At 38.8% G+C, this 19,296-nt stretch overlaps 2 protein-coding genes across 2 annotated transcripts in view; one reads left to right on the plus strand and one right to left on the minus strand.

Annotated features, from left to right (window-relative positions):
- Positions 1 to 2,055: 2,055 nt before the first annotated feature.
- The window catches only part of LOC111261636 (proton channel OtopLc), a 61,439-nt gene continuing 44,198 nt past the window's right edge, over positions 2,056 to 19,296 (minus strand). Inside the window, exon 7 of the mRNA XM_022835254.2 lies at positions 2,056 to 2,600. Within this exon, the coding sequence (XP_022690989.1) occupies positions 2,531 to 2,600 (70 nt within the window). The 3' untranslated portion in view covers positions 2,056 to 2,530. The remainder of the gene's footprint in view (positions 2,601 to 19,296) is intronic.
- LOC111261637 (acetylcholinesterase-1) lies at positions 4,833 to 17,663 on the plus strand. Its single transcript, XM_022835258.1, has 14 exons — positions 4,833 to 4,855; positions 4,960 to 4,984; positions 5,624 to 5,722; positions 9,803 to 10,090; positions 10,532 to 10,659; positions 11,411 to 11,486; positions 12,907 to 13,052; positions 13,407 to 13,490; positions 14,553 to 14,786; positions 15,284 to 15,397; positions 15,593 to 15,800; positions 16,153 to 16,615; positions 17,056 to 17,185; positions 17,359 to 17,663. Exons 4-14 carry the CDS (start codon positions 9,803 to 9,805, stop codon positions 17,504 to 17,506), a joined length of 2,019 nt encoding a protein of 672 aa, XP_022690993.1. The 5' UTR covers positions 4,833 to 4,855; positions 4,960 to 4,984; positions 5,624 to 5,722; the 3' UTR covers positions 17,507 to 17,663.

Genomic DNA, 19,296 nt, shown 5'->3' on the forward strand with positions numbered 1-19,296 from the left:
CCTAGGAGAGGACTCTACTATGTGAGAGTCAATATCGCTTTCGGAAACGCAGCAATCGGTTGAAGAAGGCTAAGGTGAGGAAAAGGTCGATTAAACCAAGAGACATTTTCCTTAAAACTGCTTTCAATAGTCTACTATGGCGAAGAGTGCTCACATGTTTTTAAGAAAAAAAAACCCCCAGTAAAATGTCTTTCTGATTTTAAACTCTCTGCAAGATTGATTGGTAGCCAACTAGAGAGATTACATGCCCTATGACACTAGAGGTTTCACAAGTCCTGAATCTCCTATTGTCAATCCTGGTGTATAATGAAGTACTAAATCTAACCAATTTTTCTTCAGGAGCGAAAATCATTGCCTTCGCAGATGGCCTCGCTTTCCCAATTTGTGCCCCAACGGTAGGAAAATTCCATGGAAGGTCAAACCGAACTCCGAGAGAGATGTTGATACAAATCAAAGAATACTGGCTGTCTTTGGCCCCTACGAAGTCAGGGGCTATACTACTTACCGACAGTAAAAATACCACTTGGACAGCGAAAGGATGAACCTAATAAAAACGGCAAGATACTTGGGTATCCAACTCGATCACGCAATGAAAGGGGTGCACCAAGCGAGACGCCACAAAGGCGACTCGAACCTACATGAATAGCGCTAGAATACTACCAAACATCCACGACCCTTAGTAAGGAAGAAAAGACTTCTCACGACGGCAGTATCGGAATTGATTGCGCTTTTCGGGGAATCTGACTAGGTATTCCTCAAGCCTATGTGGGTCACAATTAAGAAATTACTTTATGCTCGCGTTTGAGATTAAGCAAGCGTACCGTACCGCGCTGTTAGCACAAATACGACATTGATCCTGGCAAGTACCATTCTCTGAAACCTAAGTATTAAAGCTTATGCCCTGGCACGACCCGACGGATGATGTGCAGCCAACGTGTCGAGAATGCGGCAAAAAGGATAGGAGGCAACAACAAAGCATATCATCTCCTACAAATAGACCTAACTTGCACGTTCTGGTGGAAAGCTCACTACCTAGCGCAAATTCTCACGGATCACAAAACTATCTCCATAAAAATGGTAAAGCTTCATCGGACATCTGTATTTCTTTGCCTCACAGGTTTGGGGGCTACGGTACATAGCAAGCTCATTCGCACTAGAGCAAGACATGATAGGAGAGATTAGATTATTTCTAGGAGACGGCATAGGTGTCTATACAGTAAAAATAATCTTAAAGGAAAAAGGACGGTTCGTAAAGTTACGGCCGTGCAGTGTAGCAGAACGTACTTTTTCAGGTCTAGGGGATACAAAAAGGGTCATACCTCTGTGTAGTTTCCTACACAGGGGTATGACCCTTTGTGTAGTTTCCTAAACATTGGAAACCTGACCGGGATGAGCCGTCTTAATAATCCGGTGGCACCAGCTACTCCCGCCCGTCAGCCTGAAGTACCGTTAGATAAAAGACCGCGTTGATTCAGAGCGAACCTTGACGAAAAAATTGAAAATTAATTTCGACAAAAATAGATCCAGCAGGCGAAGCTGAGCCTCACACTTACCTCACATTAAATAGAGATTATAGTTCGGTGGTGCATAAACTTTATTATTGAAATCCTCTATACAAGAAGTTCTTGTTTAATTAATGTTCCTCTCAGCTGTAAGTCGAGCACAAAACAGTAAACGAAACTGGCTGCAATAGTAAAGTAGGTTACTGTGCCAACCGCGTCCGTTGTCAAAGTACATGCTCAATTCAATTCAAAGCTTATGTCAGTTAGTAGTTATGTTGAAGTTGGCTCAGCTATGTCGCTATCTGTAGTTGATGCTTATATAAAGATAATCACACATTAGTAATTATATATTTCATCAATCATAAATTTAAACAGATAATATCTGCTCTCTTACAATACTAGAGCAGATCGAAGATGAAAGCAAGACAGTAAAAACTTTATGAAAATACATTGTCTGAATACGAGTGGTTCGTGCAAGTATTTGGAGCCTTAGGAAAACAATAACATTGTATATGAACTAAAAACTCAAATTTGTAGAAAAGGCAAGCCTTGATCGTGGAGTTCTTGTCCACGCATAACTATTTATGAGAGAAAAAACATGGCGACTGCGTCGCAAGTGCTGGTTGAGCATCGAACTGATTTATTGATGTATTTCTTAATCGGTCAACGTCCTTTAAGGGTCTCAAAATTGAACGACAACAGCTAAATAATATATCCTAACTAATGATATTTTCTCACTGGCGTACATAATTAACACAGTAAATCATCATTCGCTGCCATTGTATCTATGTCGGTAATCTATGATTCAATGATGCGTTGAACGGGTCACTCATAATATTCGTCACATAATGACAGATGATGATACAAATTTACCGGAAAAGATCAATATTGGTCCTTGAGACGTTGGGCTCGTTGAATCTGGCCTTATCACAGTTAACGACTGACGAAGCACTGCAGAGCCTCGCTAAATCAATAGATTATGTAGTACTTAGTAGTATGAACACGGAGGATGGAGATATCAAACGGGTTTATTCGTACGTGGTATATGGTCGTTGGTTCCCGCGGTTGTATAGATCGCGTTCAGGTTTCGCTGAAATCCTGCAAAAGCGTCAAAAACCAGCCAGAAGCTTTTTTTACGCCCGCTAATCATCATCATCATCGCTTTATTCGGATAAAGAATTTTGTCTTCGAACTCGAACTTGAAGTTAAAATTTTAATTTATTTAACTCTCTCTCTCTCTCTCTATATATATATATATATATATATATATGTAGTGATAATTTCCACATAATGCAACATAGAAAGACGTGCTAATATAGAGAGTTTGAACAAATTTGGGAGTAACGAATCCGCTTACAAGCTGGTTAAAGACAAACCTCAAATAAGCGATAGAATTGATTGAAATGGTTATAGCGGCAGTAATTGCGATCAGAAAGAAATGAAGCCTTTTGAATGTGGCCTATTTAGACTTGAGCCGTTGGACGAGACAAGGCAACCCAGTTCCATAAAAACCGACATCAAAGGATCTAACAATTCTAAATAAATACAATTTCAAATTTTCAACTCAAGAACTCCGCCACTATCTTTTATTCAGCTTTATTTTGCTAACACAGTTGACGCTTGATAAGTGCTGCTTGGACGGGCAAAATAAGACGCATTCAATGATAGCTGTATCATAAACTGTACGGCCAGTAAAATGTTGAATGTAATTCGAAAACAACAATAATAATTTTTTGGGTGGGGGCATTGCTTAAATGTCGGGCAGCAATCCGTTTTAAGTCAAAAACAAGAAAACGGCGTAACCATTTTTTTTTTCGTACTCTGCTTTAGAAACAAATATAGTAGTTTTTTTTTTTTTTAGGAAATAGTTAAAAAGCGTACTTACATTGAACTTATGTACATAAAAAGGTGAGGTCTTGTTCGTTGCAGTAGAAGTATGGATTTAGGAAAAACACTTTATAAACAATAGTGGAATAGCTAATATAAACTAATTACACAATCGAAACGGTATGATGGAGGCATATTACTGGAACGGTATAACCCACTGGACACTGCAAAAAAATAACAAAGTGACTAGTTTATGTTACTAGAGCGGATTGATGGTAGAGACGAAATAATAGAAATAATGCAATAGGTTGGCAAAAAATTATAGTTCTCTGGAATAGAACTGTAAGCCAAATACTAAGCCATATGTAGAGTAAGAGCTAGAAGTTTTTCTTCTCGACAGCTTTAGAAACTGTAACTTGTATGTCAGGTCCTTATAGTTGCTTGGTAAGGCAATAAAGCAATCAGAAAGCCAATTTAATTCTAGTTCTCTTTATTATGATCCTTGCAATGTCTGAGGTCGCCCGCGACTTCGTAATGCCATTCAGTTAGCTTCGGAAAACCCAGTATGGGTCTTATGTTACTTCGGATAAATTAGCTGTTAGCAGAAAAAATTGTAGCTTTATCTCATGAACAACTTGCGTCATCAAGTTAAATAGTTGTTGGCTTACGTCTTTTTTCGAATATGTCGATTTTGTATCAAAACCAAAAATATTGATCTGTTCGTTGATGTTGTTCTGTGTTTTTAAAGCTAGAACCCACTCCACCATCATCATCAATGTTGTATTAACTAGGTTTTTCTTTGAATAAAATAAATGATTTTTATTTCACTTAAATTTACTGAGAACTGAAGGTTTCAGGAAGTTAGAATTTAAACGTCAAGCTGTCGGTTGTCAAATTATCGACACAAGTTTTGTTCTTGGTTAACAATAAAGTCCACAAGAAAGCGGTCCCCTTTTGATGAATTGGTCTTTATAGGTGCGCTAGGATGCTGTTAGTTTCTTTGTCCAAACAGATTTACGAAGAAAAGGTCGAAAAAAATATTAAAATCTCTATATAGACGATATGAATTAAAAAACAAAGCGATAAAGAAGCAACAGAAGAAAATAAACACATACCTGTAGGAAGTTATTCTTGAAGCCGCTGTGGCTAGAATAACTGTACAACTTATTATACTTACACTTAAGACGGTAGCTCTATGTTACGATATATGTTCCTAATTTCTAAATAATACGAAGTTGTGTCTCTAAAGAATTATTATTTATAGAATAGTTTCAATTAGAACCTTGCACAGTTCGTGTTGAAATTCTTTATACGTCAAAAAGCTTGACTCTTTAGTCCTGTATATGTAACTGCTTTAAATAACCATGACCTATTTTTCAAACGCTAATTATGTTCACAACTATTTTGTTTCAGATATGGCTGATCGCCCACTCCGAGCGTCCCAATTCACCATTAGAAATTAATAGTTTCTAAAAAAGGAGGGCCTAGTAAAGGGGTCTGAAGGTGGATCTTGCTCCGATAAAAAGGTGGCGCTCAAATATCAGCATGTATCTAATAACAAATAAAATATACGATCCTATATATATATATAATTATGCATCTCATTGCATGGGTGACTTGTTATTTTCAGGAGGTCCGCCGAAGGTTTGTAAAAGGTAGGCATCGTTACGGTTTGTTATTGCTTTCATTAGACGAGATTTATTACAGGCTAGAGAAAAAAAATTCACAGATATCTGTATTTCCATACCGATTCAACTGTTAATAACATCTGTTATCAATGTGAAATATTGTTATGGCTCGAAAATTGTAGAGCAGTTGTAGCACTCCATGTCCACTCTGCTAATATCGTTATACCTGATTCTCATACTCTAGTCAAAGGCCCTATTACATAGGTGACCTAATGTAAGTACAAGTGTTATTTTTGCAATAATCCAAATTGACTCTATGACGATTGAATTTAACTATCCTGTCATATAAGATCTAAGGAGAAAAAAATCATACAGTAAATAAACGCTCTTCGATTAATTTGGGAGACATGGCCACCCACGAACATGGTTTATACTTATAGAGGCTGGGATAAAAAAATTCGCACAGATTTTGGCGGGCTGTTCGTTGTAGCGGGTACGCGTTTGTCCACTATTCTTAATACAGGAAGAAAACCAGCTCCATTGAAAAAGAAAGTACATTATAGCAGGAGGTTCATGCTCGTAGTATGAAGATCAGCTATTGTTCAATGTCGTCGAATTGGAAATGCTCTACCTAATTAAAACCTTTTTAATTATTTTAAATCGAAGGCTTGTGCTCTTGCCAGTCTTCACACGGCTTACGAAGAGTCGGAGGAGGACTCCATTGTTCCAGCGTGGACGATCAATTGCAAAAATGCAAATCTAAAGGTAGTAATATATCGATCGAAAATTTAAAAGCTATTTTCTTCAAACGTAGGTATAACATGGCTTATGAGGATCTTAAATCTATGTTATATAATCGAAAAATCACTGCAGATACCCTCTGAGAATACCAACGCAAAAAAACTTTCTCATAGGCCTGCTCCTTAAAGTATTTCTCAGCGTAAGGCATACGACCGTCCTTGATACTTCCTTTGGAAAATCCTTACCACCAATGCAAATATCAGTGAGAGAATGGATTATAGGTCCGTTCGCTAAAATATGTTTAATTTGGATTAAACTAAATTTCTTTTGTGTACTTATATCCTAGAGAAGACAAACAATCGGGTACGACGTCAAATCGTGACGTCTCCTTCACATATATAAAACCATTAGCAGACAAAGAATAAGTAGCTTTTATACAAATAGTGGCAGAACCGTAACGGAAGGGGGCGCGTCTATCGATAATAAATACCGTGACTCAAGAACATTCTAAAGGTTTAGCTTTTTAAAGAATTAACTTAGGAGCCTAAGACTAAACCCATTGTATGTATCGAGACGTTGTTCAATCTTACCAACATCGCCTAAGCGATGATCATTAATAAAAAAAAAGTTATTAATGAACTTAGAAGAAAGAAAAGCTTTCGGGTGCTTTCGGTTTTGAATAGATTAAAACGAACGACGGCTACGTGCGACAGGTACGTTCGATACAGATGTTTCCGTTGGCGTATGCAACATCAATCGTTCTTTCACTTTATCCTGAAGACGCTGTAGATAGCAACACAATTAATCATACCATATTGACTACACTTTATCCAGCTCCTCCTATATAACTGCACGTGTATACAGGTGGACGCTTGCATATCGTCATTGGAGTAGCCATGCGGACCAGTCATTCCGCTGTACTCTTTAGAACTTGGTATCTTTCATTTTTCGTGCGCCTTGTGTTTTCCATGAATGAATATCTTTAGCTTTATGTCGGCCCGTTAGAGATTACTTAGGACGGCTAGATGTCAACGCCCGATTTCAAACGTGCCACAGCGACACATTGTGTGAGACACAAAGCTTACTACTATTAGGAGCCGCGTTCGAACTTCGGAGTTCGTCTCTAGCTCCTTCGATTGGATTCGTTTTGTTTTGACAAGATAACGTAATGTGCTCTTTAACTCGATTCGATGGCTTCTTCGGACGGCCACCCTATCGTTGATTGGTTAACAGTACGGGCGTCGTAGCCTTGTGATCCTCGTATGTTGATTGTTAAGCAGTTCTCTTTTGTCATGTATAATCGTGTTTTTCTATGCACAGTCTCCCCATTGTGACTTACGGGAGTGGCCACGAAACATTCGCTTGTACCGCGTATCCAGCTGATGACTAAGCAAAGCCAATGTTTATCAGAGAAATGCGAGAACGATGAAAAGTGTGCCGGTCTCTGCTTATGAAAAACATACTACAAAGCAATCTGAGGGGATCACAGTCATTCGAAGCCTTAATATTCCTAGAATCGGAGCTAGTCGATTGTCGACAAAACAGACGCGCGCTATTTTAGCAGAAAATATGAACAAGAGCGTGCAGGTCTATGTGCGACCGTGACACGCGCTGGCGTAGAGGAAATCAACTGCTGATAAGAGATTAGCAAATCCGTTACTTTACTTAGAAAAGTATCGTCTTTTTTTTGGAAAAAAACAAACTATCGCGATCACCACGACGACCAAGAGACACTTCAGAGTAACAAACTCCTTGGCCGTATGAGTCTGTTTCTCCATGTGCGTGTGTTAACCCATGCGATGCACCATTAATAGTGTTGAAGACCCGCTGGAGGGTTCTGGAAAAATAAAACACCGACTGGAGATGAAAATCCTGTGTAGCCCAATAGGCTCGGCCGAACAGGAATGGGCTTAATATTATTGTAGTATGATATTATTATTATGAATAAATACACGTCTACGGCAATACAAACGCAACTATAAAGTGCTCGTTTTAAAGCTTTAGTGCGTAACCGAGATTGCCATCATTGCCCCAACTGACTGTGCGGGCATTCGAAACCGGTTTCACGATTGGTCTGTTCCGCAATTTTTTTTACCATCTTCATCGCCCATAACCCCCTGACCTACTTATGCATTGTCAAACTATACTTTGTAACCACGGGACTCTCTACGGATCGCGATTCAGCTGGGGAATTATCGCAGGACCTTTCGTCATTACACCTCGATCATATTTTGCCAACATCGACTGCCTGACTTAGCAGAAAAAATTTGATTATCCTGCCACTATGTCTTTATAGTATACTGCTATTAAAAGAGTACACGTTGGCTTTCGTTTTTGCAGCTTAGAATGAACTAACACCTGAAAAATAATAAGATAGAAGATGGCTTTCTGTTGGATTCAGCGAACCTATACACGTGCGACTGTCATCAAAAACCCTATCGTTAAGAGACTTTAATATTTCGTTACTTTGAGACGGTAGTTCTGTTTAGAAAAAATTGTACGAACCGAGAACACAGTCACAAATCAGGGAGAAAATCCTTATTATTATTATTACTATTATCACCTAAGTTGAGTTAGTACCCTTATTAACGGATATTTCTCTTATATGCATGCTAATCATGGTAGTTGCTATAAGATTTGCGCCAACCTGTTCTTTTCAAAGGCTCATTTTAGGGTATCGAATTTTAGTTTCGAGGGTATCTGTTGTTCCCTTCGTAGTTCTATATATATATATATATATATATACATACATATATATATTTACTTGACGATCCGGATGATAGCTCCGGCATATTTCCCCAGCACGGTTCCCCATAGGGATGCTTTCTTTAACTGCGCAAGGTAAGTATTACATATGTATACACTCTGTATCCTGTCGCTGCTGTGTCATGTAACTGTAGTGTCCTAACTTTAGGAAACCTTTAGTGTCCTAACTGTAGCTTTAGGCATATGCGAAAGTTTGAGGTGTGCATATAATCATACATTTTTGTTTAAGATTAAGGTAAGAACACTGAACATTGACAAGAATTCTGCTATTCATTAAAGCTCTGATCTTGACCCGATGCTAATAAATATCGGACAAGTTTCAAAATGATGAGGTTTTTCAATACTGACAAATGGTGCATTTTTATGCCTGCATCCTAATAAAACTTTTTTTCTCTGTCTAGTCGATAGGTTCAGTAATACATACATGTACCAATAAGTATGCCTAACCGCAGTCGAAATAAAATGTTCATTGATCTATATAATAATGCTATAAATATAGTATGAAAACACAAACCTTCGAAGAAATATATGGTCGGAAAAATGAGTTCTCTCACACCGCAATTATATGTTATATAAATTTAATTTACTATCAAATCTTTCTGACTGTTTTAGTTTGTGCAACGGATGTAGAATTCCTAGTTTCCTGAACCGGCTGAATCGATGTCGATATATATATATATATATATACATATGATCCTGCAGGTTCAGAAAATCGCGCAACTTCTAAATTTAATGTCAACTTCAATATACACTACATTGTTCGTGGATATTTCACAGATCTTATATACATGTATCTATACATATATACCTAGTTAAAATTTTAACACGCTATTGCAATGCCAATAGAAGTTGTTATTAGCTTTTACTTTAGGCAAAATTCATTCGCGCAAGTTACTACTGATCCTTACCAAGTCTCTTCATAAACTCAGATCTAAAGCAACGAGTAAATTGAATTCTATATGCCCGCTTCCATTAACAGATCACCAAGCACTGAACACTGTCTATCGAACCAAAAGCATGACTTTTCACCGAATTCATTAATTACCAAAAATAACCCCTCAAGCCTCGATTCAAAGTAGAAATTATAAAGGCTAAACTTTAAAGCGATACAGCGATTGCTGGGCTTTAACTATAAGGATACGAGGAACTATCATCAAATTAAGCATTCACCCTTTAAAACGTTGGTAGCAAAACTAAGTTAGAACACAGTCCGCAGTATAATTAGACATATACAGTCTACGGGACGTGTGCAGAAACAAATTAATACGTTCCAGCATTTATAGATTTGTTTTAACTGTGAATTAACCATGAGCTATTACCTACGTTTACTTGTTTAAGATGGCGTTGGCTACGTTATGGCACATGGAGCTTCTTATTACGTTTTTGTTAGGAGTACTTCCTCTTTTCTCACAGAGTCAAAATAGCAAAGTGGGCATCGAACCGGTGTATACATTCACATTGGTCAGCGTTCCAACAGTGCCCCGCTTGGGACCAGACCCAACGCCTGCACTGATTGGAGCCAACCTTACTCTTATAACGTCACCAAAATACGACATCACACGGCTACTAGCTGTACCAGTGAATATCGTTAAACTTCATCGCAAACATACAAATAACCAGATTCAGGTAAGTGTCTCAGGCTGTATGCTTCAAGTCTACATTGGCACCAAAACCCCTTACCAGTTGACCACCCATTTTTAATTGTCTGCCCACAGGACTCACCATGCACTATTCTAACTTGCTCATAGTTGGGTATTTGGTTTGTAGGCATGATTTTGAGGCTGGATGAAATAGAACAAACCTAAAACCTAAGCTACGGCACATTCAAAGAAACCTTATAGACAGTATCAAGATATTCTGGATTGATCGATGATAAGCCGTTAGTAGACGCATGATACTAGGCGCAAAGGTCAACGTAAATATCAATTATTTGATGTTTGTAATGAACCAGCCATCATTTGAGTGACTGACAACGCATGCGTTCGAACTCTATCTATTGAATAGCTATAGATTTCTATTGTGATAACATTTTAACTACAGTATATGATGACGTTTACAATGTTCTAGGATGAGTTGAATCCAGAAGTCGTCACGAATTCAGGAGTTGTCCGTGGTTTTCGACAAACTGTTATAGGACGAGGTATTGACACCTTCCTAGGAATACCTTTTGCAGAGCCGCCCATAGGCAACAAACGGTTAGTGTTATGGACAGGACGTATCTTTTATTTTTTGCTCTCTGCTCACTGTCCCAATACCCGGAGCGGTTACTAAGATCGTTTGAGTACATTTGATTCTTACAAGTGACACAAACTATCGAGTCTTTTAAATTGAGCTCTTTTCCAACAGTTTATATTAGTGTGCGATGATGTGTGTGAGCAAATGCAGATGTAATTATAGCCTCGAAAAAAAGCAGTATTTCTAATATAGATTAATAAAAATAGAATTAGGGTTTAAAATATTCTTACATTAAAAAACAACAGTTGGCCTATTGTCACCAATAATCGTCTATGTAAACGTGTTCCATAAAATACCATGATGAAGTATCAATTGATAATTTACTCATCAATCAATCAATCAATTAATAGTATTTACTAAGAACAGCTGAGCAATTCTTTTCAGCATAATATATAGAATAAACGTTTATAAAGCAACACAATATGTAACCAGGCAATACTGTAAATGGCGATCACATCGGGCGGAACATTAAAAACGTTGCCTTATATATAACCGAATAACTGCAACACGGGACGTTGTAAGTTGTTTGTTATATTACAGTAGCGTTTTCCTAACGCGCATTGCTTAACGAAAGCAACCTGCCGGACTAACAATCGATCTTGAATAAATTCATTCAATCAAACTAAATTTAATTTTGTCAGTAGCAAAATCTGGCAGTAGTGCAGACCTTGGACCTCAATAACGGCATTCGGTAACTTTAACGTGTTCTAGATTTCGACGACCCTCACGTGTAAGACGCTGGTCCGGAATACTCGACGCTCTTGAATTTGGTCACCCCTGCTACCAGGTACCACTAACTTGATCGGAACGATTTATAGCAAGTTGAAAAGTTTGAGTACCCATGAAGCTCGTAGGGTAGAATAGTGACACTCTGGTATATTTTGAACGCGTTTCGCTCTAGGACGGAATCAGCATTCCGGAAATTTCTCAACAATTACGTTACTGTTTTTTGCATTATCAGAACTAATCTTGTTTTCGACAGCTCGTTTAAAACAATCGGCGGTAGATATGTTACTTATCGTTCTCTCTTAGGTATGGATGCATCGAAATCATACGGACATACATACGTATGACAAATTTTGAAATCAAGGCCGTTGTACGATTCTGTTGTTCTCTGTACAGGCCACGATTTAGGTGTGGTGGTTAGTTCGTGCGTTGTCCGCAGTGGCCTTGCTAGGTGCTGTCGATTGTGGCCTTATACATCCGTGAGACTTTCCATGAGTTCAGGACATCTAGCAGCATTGACCGTCTGTTTTTCGGGCGGCGCAAATGCTTCTAACATTCATTGCGAATATAAGCATTAGGTTACGCCGGATCTAGTTGGCACTGCCGCCAAAGCAACGTTCTTTCCTTGTTGATGCCTTTTCATCACCTAATCCTTTTTTCACTGACGGCACAAATTGACCTATATTTCGCTTATTTCAACCGGGTGCTTCAGACTGGTTTCTGCTGCTGATAGTTCTGCTAATTGTCCTTCGAGTACACCACATATGTTTCTACGTGTACTTGACGAAATTAGAGAAGGAACTCATTGTTTGTCTTTTTTTTTTTTTTTTTTTTTTTTTATATTAAGTGTTTCCATTACAATTTTATAGCAGGTACTTAAAGGAATCCAATATCGGGCTGATAAAAAGCGCATGGTCTACGCCCCGTTTCGCTCAAGAGCCATCGTTCTTATGTTTGAGTTTCTGAGGTGTAGCCATCCCTGTGGACTCAGACTTCCGAATTTCTACTTTTTAAATAATTGTATTAATAATGAGTTGTGATTCCGCTGAAGGGCCTCCTTGCCCGGTGTTTCCGTCGATCTTCAACGGACCCCACTAGCAGCGTTCTTCTCTTCAAGCAGCAACAACGGGTCACTCAGAATTGATTTTTAGCTCTAAAATATATTTTTATCTCTAACTCAGCATTCGATGGCACTCAGTCAGCATGTAGGCGTAGACATCGACGACGTTTTGTATGCTTATGGTGCACAGTTTAAAAATTGTTTAAATTTTTATATGCGTTAACTGATTCCAAACAAGCTAGCACATCTTTAGCCCCAACACGGACTATGTTTCCTGGAACCGATCCTTCTTTTTCAGCAGCTTTCGTTGCAATAGAAAGTGTTCGACCACCCAGTTTTTTTGTGTCAATCATCCCCGCATCACTAAAGACGTACAACTAATTATTAGTAACCGCATTGGCATTTTTCTGTCAACGGCCAGCTCAACTATACCACTAATTGGCAATGGGTACTCCCGAAGAAACCCCAGAGTGAGGACTGTCTAACATTAAACATCTGGACGCCCAGCCCACCTCATACGGGTGATTTTGATGAAAACACCGATGGCTGCGGACACAATTATCACAGGTTAGTTTTAACTATCATGCCATTTCTCGTACGATAGGGACATTAATAGTACCGTTCACTAGATACGTCGATAGATAAGATGGTTTGTAATGAAAAAATACCTGCAATGAATATATTGATTAGAAAATTGCGAGCATTGAGAAAGTGGCAAGGCATTTCACTTGCTGCGTTATCAGTTCGATGTACTTCCTATTACGTAGTAAATAATCATGCGAATGTGGGTGTTTATATAACTGTGCGAACTATTTTATGGCGAGCTATAGTAAATAAATAAGCATGGAACCGGTAAATGCGGTTGGTGCGCAAGCGGTTTGTACTAAACCAGAGAACGATTTGTGCGCGGATACCAAGCAGGGAACCAGTTCATCGAGAAGAAGAATCTAGCGGCAATGGGATCACGTTTAGGAAAAGGATTGGATCAGATTCAACTGATAAAAGGTACATTTTTCTGCGTTTATATTTAGAGTGAGTAAATGAGAGCGCTTGCAAACTCTACAGAAGTCCATGTCCTATAGCATTTGGCTATATCATGCTAAACAGCCCACTGAAAATAGGTACTAGATTAGCCCTGACTTCCCATAGTGTTATCAGTAACAAGTTTCTATTATATACCAAGCCGTTCAGTATGAAACGTGACTAACACGGATCTCCTATTTGGAAACGACGTTATTTCGTAACGATGCAATCAATATCTGTCGATATTTTGGCCTTCACTTGTCCTCTTCGAAACCGTCACTCGGACCGCAGTGAGCCGCGAAAAATCGGAAACTACGAGTCGTTCATGATTGTGAATTGCATCTTGGAACTACAGCGACAGATATAGCTCGAATTTGTATTTGATGTGTGACTTACTGTATCGTTAGTTTAAAAAAATACCAACGAGGGAACTTTGAACTTGAAAATAAGTGTTGAGGGCAATAATGGACTACGACTAAACGGGCATTAGCATTCAGACTTGATATATATGAAAACACCATATCTATTCACCTTCGACAAATAGATTAAGCTCGAAAATAAAAGCATAGACACACTCCGTTTCTGTTTGCTGCTACATTTCAACAATGATGATCCTATACAATACTTAGCATCGTCAGCCTAGGGTAAATGTAAGTTCACCCTATCCCTATGATGATATAGTGTAGGCACCGACAACTCGTCCGTTCTCATCTCAGACCCATGACGATTATAGAGTCGTTTTACGTCGATTACGTCGATCTGGAACATATTGTTTGTAACTGTACATTGAAAAAAACAGATCAGTGAGTAGAAGCATACCACTTCTATTGCACGACAGCCCTCAATTGTTGACAGCAGAAACAGTTTCGAAAACTTTTAAAGACCCTTATACCCTAAACTTCTGTAGCAATGCCATAAGTAAACTACCATCTGAATGACAGAAAACTGTGTGTAATAATGGTCTGCTACATCTACGTTGTTGCACAGCGCCTGTTGTTTATTATGCTATAAATTTCTATTGTATTTGTGCCTACCGAATTGCAGCAGGCGCAGGCGCTATTGTTCGGCACTGAAGACGGTCTTGGTGTTTATCTATGGTGGGGGTTTTAACATCGGCTCTACCGACTGGGAGTTCTACGATGGTCGGATGCTAGCAGCGCGTGGTGACATTGTCGTGGCCAGTATGAACTATCGGCTAGGACCACTTGGTTTCCTGAATGCCAACATTCGGGATGTTCCCGGAAACATGGGACTCTACGATCAACAAATGGCCATAAGGTAACTATTGAAATGTAGAATTATGCAATCTGTATATAACTTCTGCGAGTTACCACTAAGTGGTTCACAAGCCATGGGGATTTATTACAAAGGTCCCCCCTAAGCACGCTACACACGAAAATCAGCGAATATGGATAAAGGGTCTCAGATATTTAAGATTCCAAAAATGTAAATCAAAAAATGAAAAACAAGTTACAAAAGACTAATCCTTTACGTTCTCTCCGAGCCATAGATGAAGTTTGTTTATGCCTGGATTCAAACCTACACACAACGTACCGAAAATACTGGATGAGCACGTGCACGCTGCGATAAAGGGCTTGTCCAAATTCTAACAAGTACCAACATTAAATGTTTCTTCTGTACTTTAATCTGCAAACTGACGATATTCTTTTAAATGACGAACAGTATAAATTATTAATAATGCTCGAATAACTTGATGAAACTAACCGTTATAGTTGCCCCAAGTGCTACTAACGACATTTTTTATTATAATGCAGGTGGATATACGAGAATATTCGGTACTTTGGAGGCGACCCAAGCAAAATAGTATTGATGGGTGAGTCTGCAGGAGCGGTCTCTGTTGGACTGCATCTCATTTCACCAATGAGCAGGTAAGTCTTGGTTGAGAAAAAAAAAAAAAAAAAAAAAAGTAGAATTCTATTATTTTTTTGGGAACGCATCGTACACGGTACTATTTTATACATGGACGGATGCTTATTTACACTTCACCACATATGAATTTGGTGTTTGTACGTATAAGAGGCGCTGAAATGCCTAACCTTCGATCTGTCATTTTTCTTTAACAGATACATGATTAGGAGAGTCATTATGCATTCGGGCAGCCCCTTATGGGATACACCAGACAACACTATCGACGGACCAAAAAAGGCGAACGAATTTGCTGAAATCTTTGGTTGTGCCAATCGTACGCGTAACTTCAATACTGATCGCGACTCTGTTCTTCAATGCTTAACAGAAGTCAATGCCGAAGAAATGTATACTAAGTCCTTTGAGGTAAATACACATCATGGAGCTCAGAACGGATATCCATTGCGGAGATTTCACTGATAATGACAGATGATTGTGTCGATCAAACACAAATATCATCGACGTCACCTTTCAGATAGAGAGGTCGTACTTCGAAGTGACTGTAGTTTAGTAAAACCGAAAGTTTATTCATATATGTGTTAACTAGATAAATTTACTATCATTACAAGCTTTTTTTTACCTCAAAGACAATGCGATTGTTGTTGAAAACAGAAGCCGCAATAGGCTTAAAGGTTTGCTTATTTGCTAATGAATTTTCACAACAGTTTAATGATTCTGGAGATAATCACACTGGTCTAACGAGACGCTTTTTTCCCAGCTTCTAGGCAAGCGTGTACTGACCTACCATCCTCGTTATGGCGACCAATTTCTGCCGCTCCGACCTAAAGACGCCATGCGCCAAGGTTTTTTCAAAGACGTCGACGTTTTCATGGGTGTCAATAGAGACGAGGGTTCAATCTTTGTAGCTAACACGATGCCTGAGATCTTCATGCGTGGCCCTCTACCCAATATTACTCGCGACGAAGCTTCCTTATATATGATCTTCTTCTTCCAGTACATTTTACGTTCTGGCACCCGTGACATACGAGATCACTACTTTAATAAACTGGACAATAACGATTACACAGGCGTAAGACAAGCGTTTATTGACGCAATCGGCGATTACCTTCAGATTTGTCCGACCGTCTATTTCGGAGAACATTTAGCCGACTTCGGGAACGATGTCTACTTTTATCTATTCAACCACAGACCAAGCAATTCCTACTGGGATGAATGGCTAGGTGTGCGATGCTATGAAAATGGAAATATTCGGTTTTTCTCGTGACCATCGACTGAGTAAAGCCTCTTACGGGAGCTGCCCAATATATATCTTTCTATAGATCTCCATAAAGGACTCAGCTTCGGTGGCCCTGAGCAAGTTTTTTTTAAAACAGGAATTCTCAAAGTATGCTTTGCGTAACACTTGTCGTCATTTAGGATATGACACAGGATTCAAAGAATATAGTAGTCAAATTGCAAGCTAAGCCGCTTCATCTGAACGTGTATTTTTACCGTTTAACTACGATAAAAATGACAACGACGCAATATTCATGTAGAGCTGCTGCTTACTCTGATCGACAGCTAAAGCGTATATAAACGTTAATTAAATGATCGATCTATTATTATTCGACTCTCTCTCTCTCTCTCTCCCCTTTACTTAACTTCGTTTTTCTTATTTTAGGTGTGGCACATTTTGATGAGATCCAATTTGCATTCGGAATGCCGCTTAGATTTCCTGATCAGTTTACTCCTGAAGAGATTGAACTGTCGAAGAGGATTATGGACATCTGGATAACTTTCAGCAAGGAAGGGTAAGCCGGTCTACTTGTTATCTTCTAAGGTCGAAGGAATATTTATCTCTTTGCATACGAATGCCGCCCTTTTTCTAGTATTCTTGAAAACCTAATAGGAATTCGTTGATCTAAAATCGTCTCATCTGCTCGCAGTACATAACAATCTCTTGTTGTTCTATACTTCACTTTAGTTCTCCACCGATTGTAGGAAATCGTCCATGGCCACGTTATAAAAGAAAGAAGCCGCTTTACATGCAGATTGACACGGGACCATTGACAGAAGGACGAGGACCTCATGAACAAAACTGTGCCTTTTTCAAAAAATATATTCTCAGATAGATTAGGGTGTGCGCAACAGTGCATCTATGCCAACAAAGGTTGTACCCGAACATGATCTATCTAGAAGATAACTTTGTATGTCATTTTGATGTATACGGCACAAAGACTGTGTTTAAAATTCTTCCTATTTAGAAAGCCAGCGAGAATTTGAAGAAAGCATGGCTTACCTTCGTCTTTCCTGTTTGTCAATTGCTCTAATAGACATCGTTCACGTAGGCAACCAGCCAACAATCCTTTGCAGGGAATTTTGAATTTCATACGCTGTAGCGCCACTGTGTACTGCAGATTTGGCTGTTTAGATAGAGAAATCAGCTCTTAGAACATTCGGTTCCCAAGGTAATTGTTTCTTATGATATGTAATTACTCACTTTATAATCGAGAGCGTTGGGCGCTTGCTGCAACATCAAATGTTTTACCGTTCCATTACTAAGCTGTGATAATAGAATTCGCAGCCTATGAGACAGATTCTCAGAGCGATTTATACTCATAGTTCGTTCTTTAAGTTAAAGAAGGTGTGGATGCAATCGATGTCAAAATCAACTTTAGTACATTATGCCTTGAATAACGTTTTTGCAAAACATACACATAAGCCATTCCGTCATAGGCCTGCTCATGGATGCAACTAGCGAAATGTAACGTCGCTCTCTTTGTGTTGTGAAATAAGGGAAATAATTAGTAGGAAACAATGTATTGCAAATGTCTTCCTGTATGGAAAACATATTACCATATGATCGTCTAGTTTTTTCTAGGTCTTGTGCCTCTTATCTTTTGGGCATCTTCTGAGTAATCATATTTTTTTGCCTCTGCGATCAACAGCCGTTTGCAACTTTGTTTCGATTTCTGAACTACGGTGCGCATTCAGCTATGATTATGAAAGACTTACAGTTAGGCTGCTAAGGATTCTCTTAAACAGGGCCTTCCAAAGCAAGTATCGACGGTAGTGACGTAGACTCTATATCCTTTAAATTATTCGCGGGCAAAAGCTTCTTTAGACAGCAATTGACCGCCATGGTTTGAATAAAATGCCGATTTACTGCTCGGTTTCAGCACACTTGTCTGTACAGATGAAATAGACGCGCATAATGCTTCTTGTCTTCTACGTCTGCATTCAAGTTGTTAAGCATTACTTGGGACGACTGGTTCTCACCAAGCGTGTCTACGCTCAGATTTGACCATTATGTGTCCTCAGGCTTAGTAAGCAAGCAAGCAAGCAAGTAAGCTCGTCACTCATTGCGTTATCACAAGGGCAACCTCCACGTTACGTACGCTAACAGCTACCATAAACATTTTATCTCTTACTACTAGTTAAACTGCAAAGATGCACAAGATCATTCCAAGCACCTTCTGAGGCGTAACGTGTTCGAAAGTATAGAAGACAGTAAACGGTACAACAAGCCCATACCTGGAATAGCATATTCAAAATAGGTTCATAAATCAAGGTCTTGTTTTGAGCGAAACCTAACTTGAAAATGTACCGCCTAATGCTAGCCGATAAAATATATGAACAAAGTGCTCATAAAGGAGAACTCAGCTAGTTGAGTGAGTTCATTTTAACATATTGATTTTGAATCAATAATCTTTTTTTATTTCGATTGTATGTAGTTATAAAATTTAAATTTTATACTATACATATATACGAGTATATTTATTGATAACAGCGGCTGCAGCGGCCAACGTTTAGGTAGAAAATTTACTTAAAAAAAGTGAAGCGAAAACAAGTGGAAAATATAGAAAGCACTTTGGAATTTTCGATCCATCTAATCAACCACCATTTCATCAATTCATGTATA

Source organism: Varroa jacobsoni, unplaced genomic scaffold, assembly GCF_002532875.2.
Source record: "Varroa jacobsoni isolate VJ856 unplaced genomic scaffold, vjacob_1.0 scaffold_575, whole genome shotgun sequence".
Classification (NCBI taxonomy): Eukaryota; Metazoa; Arthropoda; class Arachnida; order Mesostigmata; family Varroidae; genus Varroa; species Varroa jacobsoni.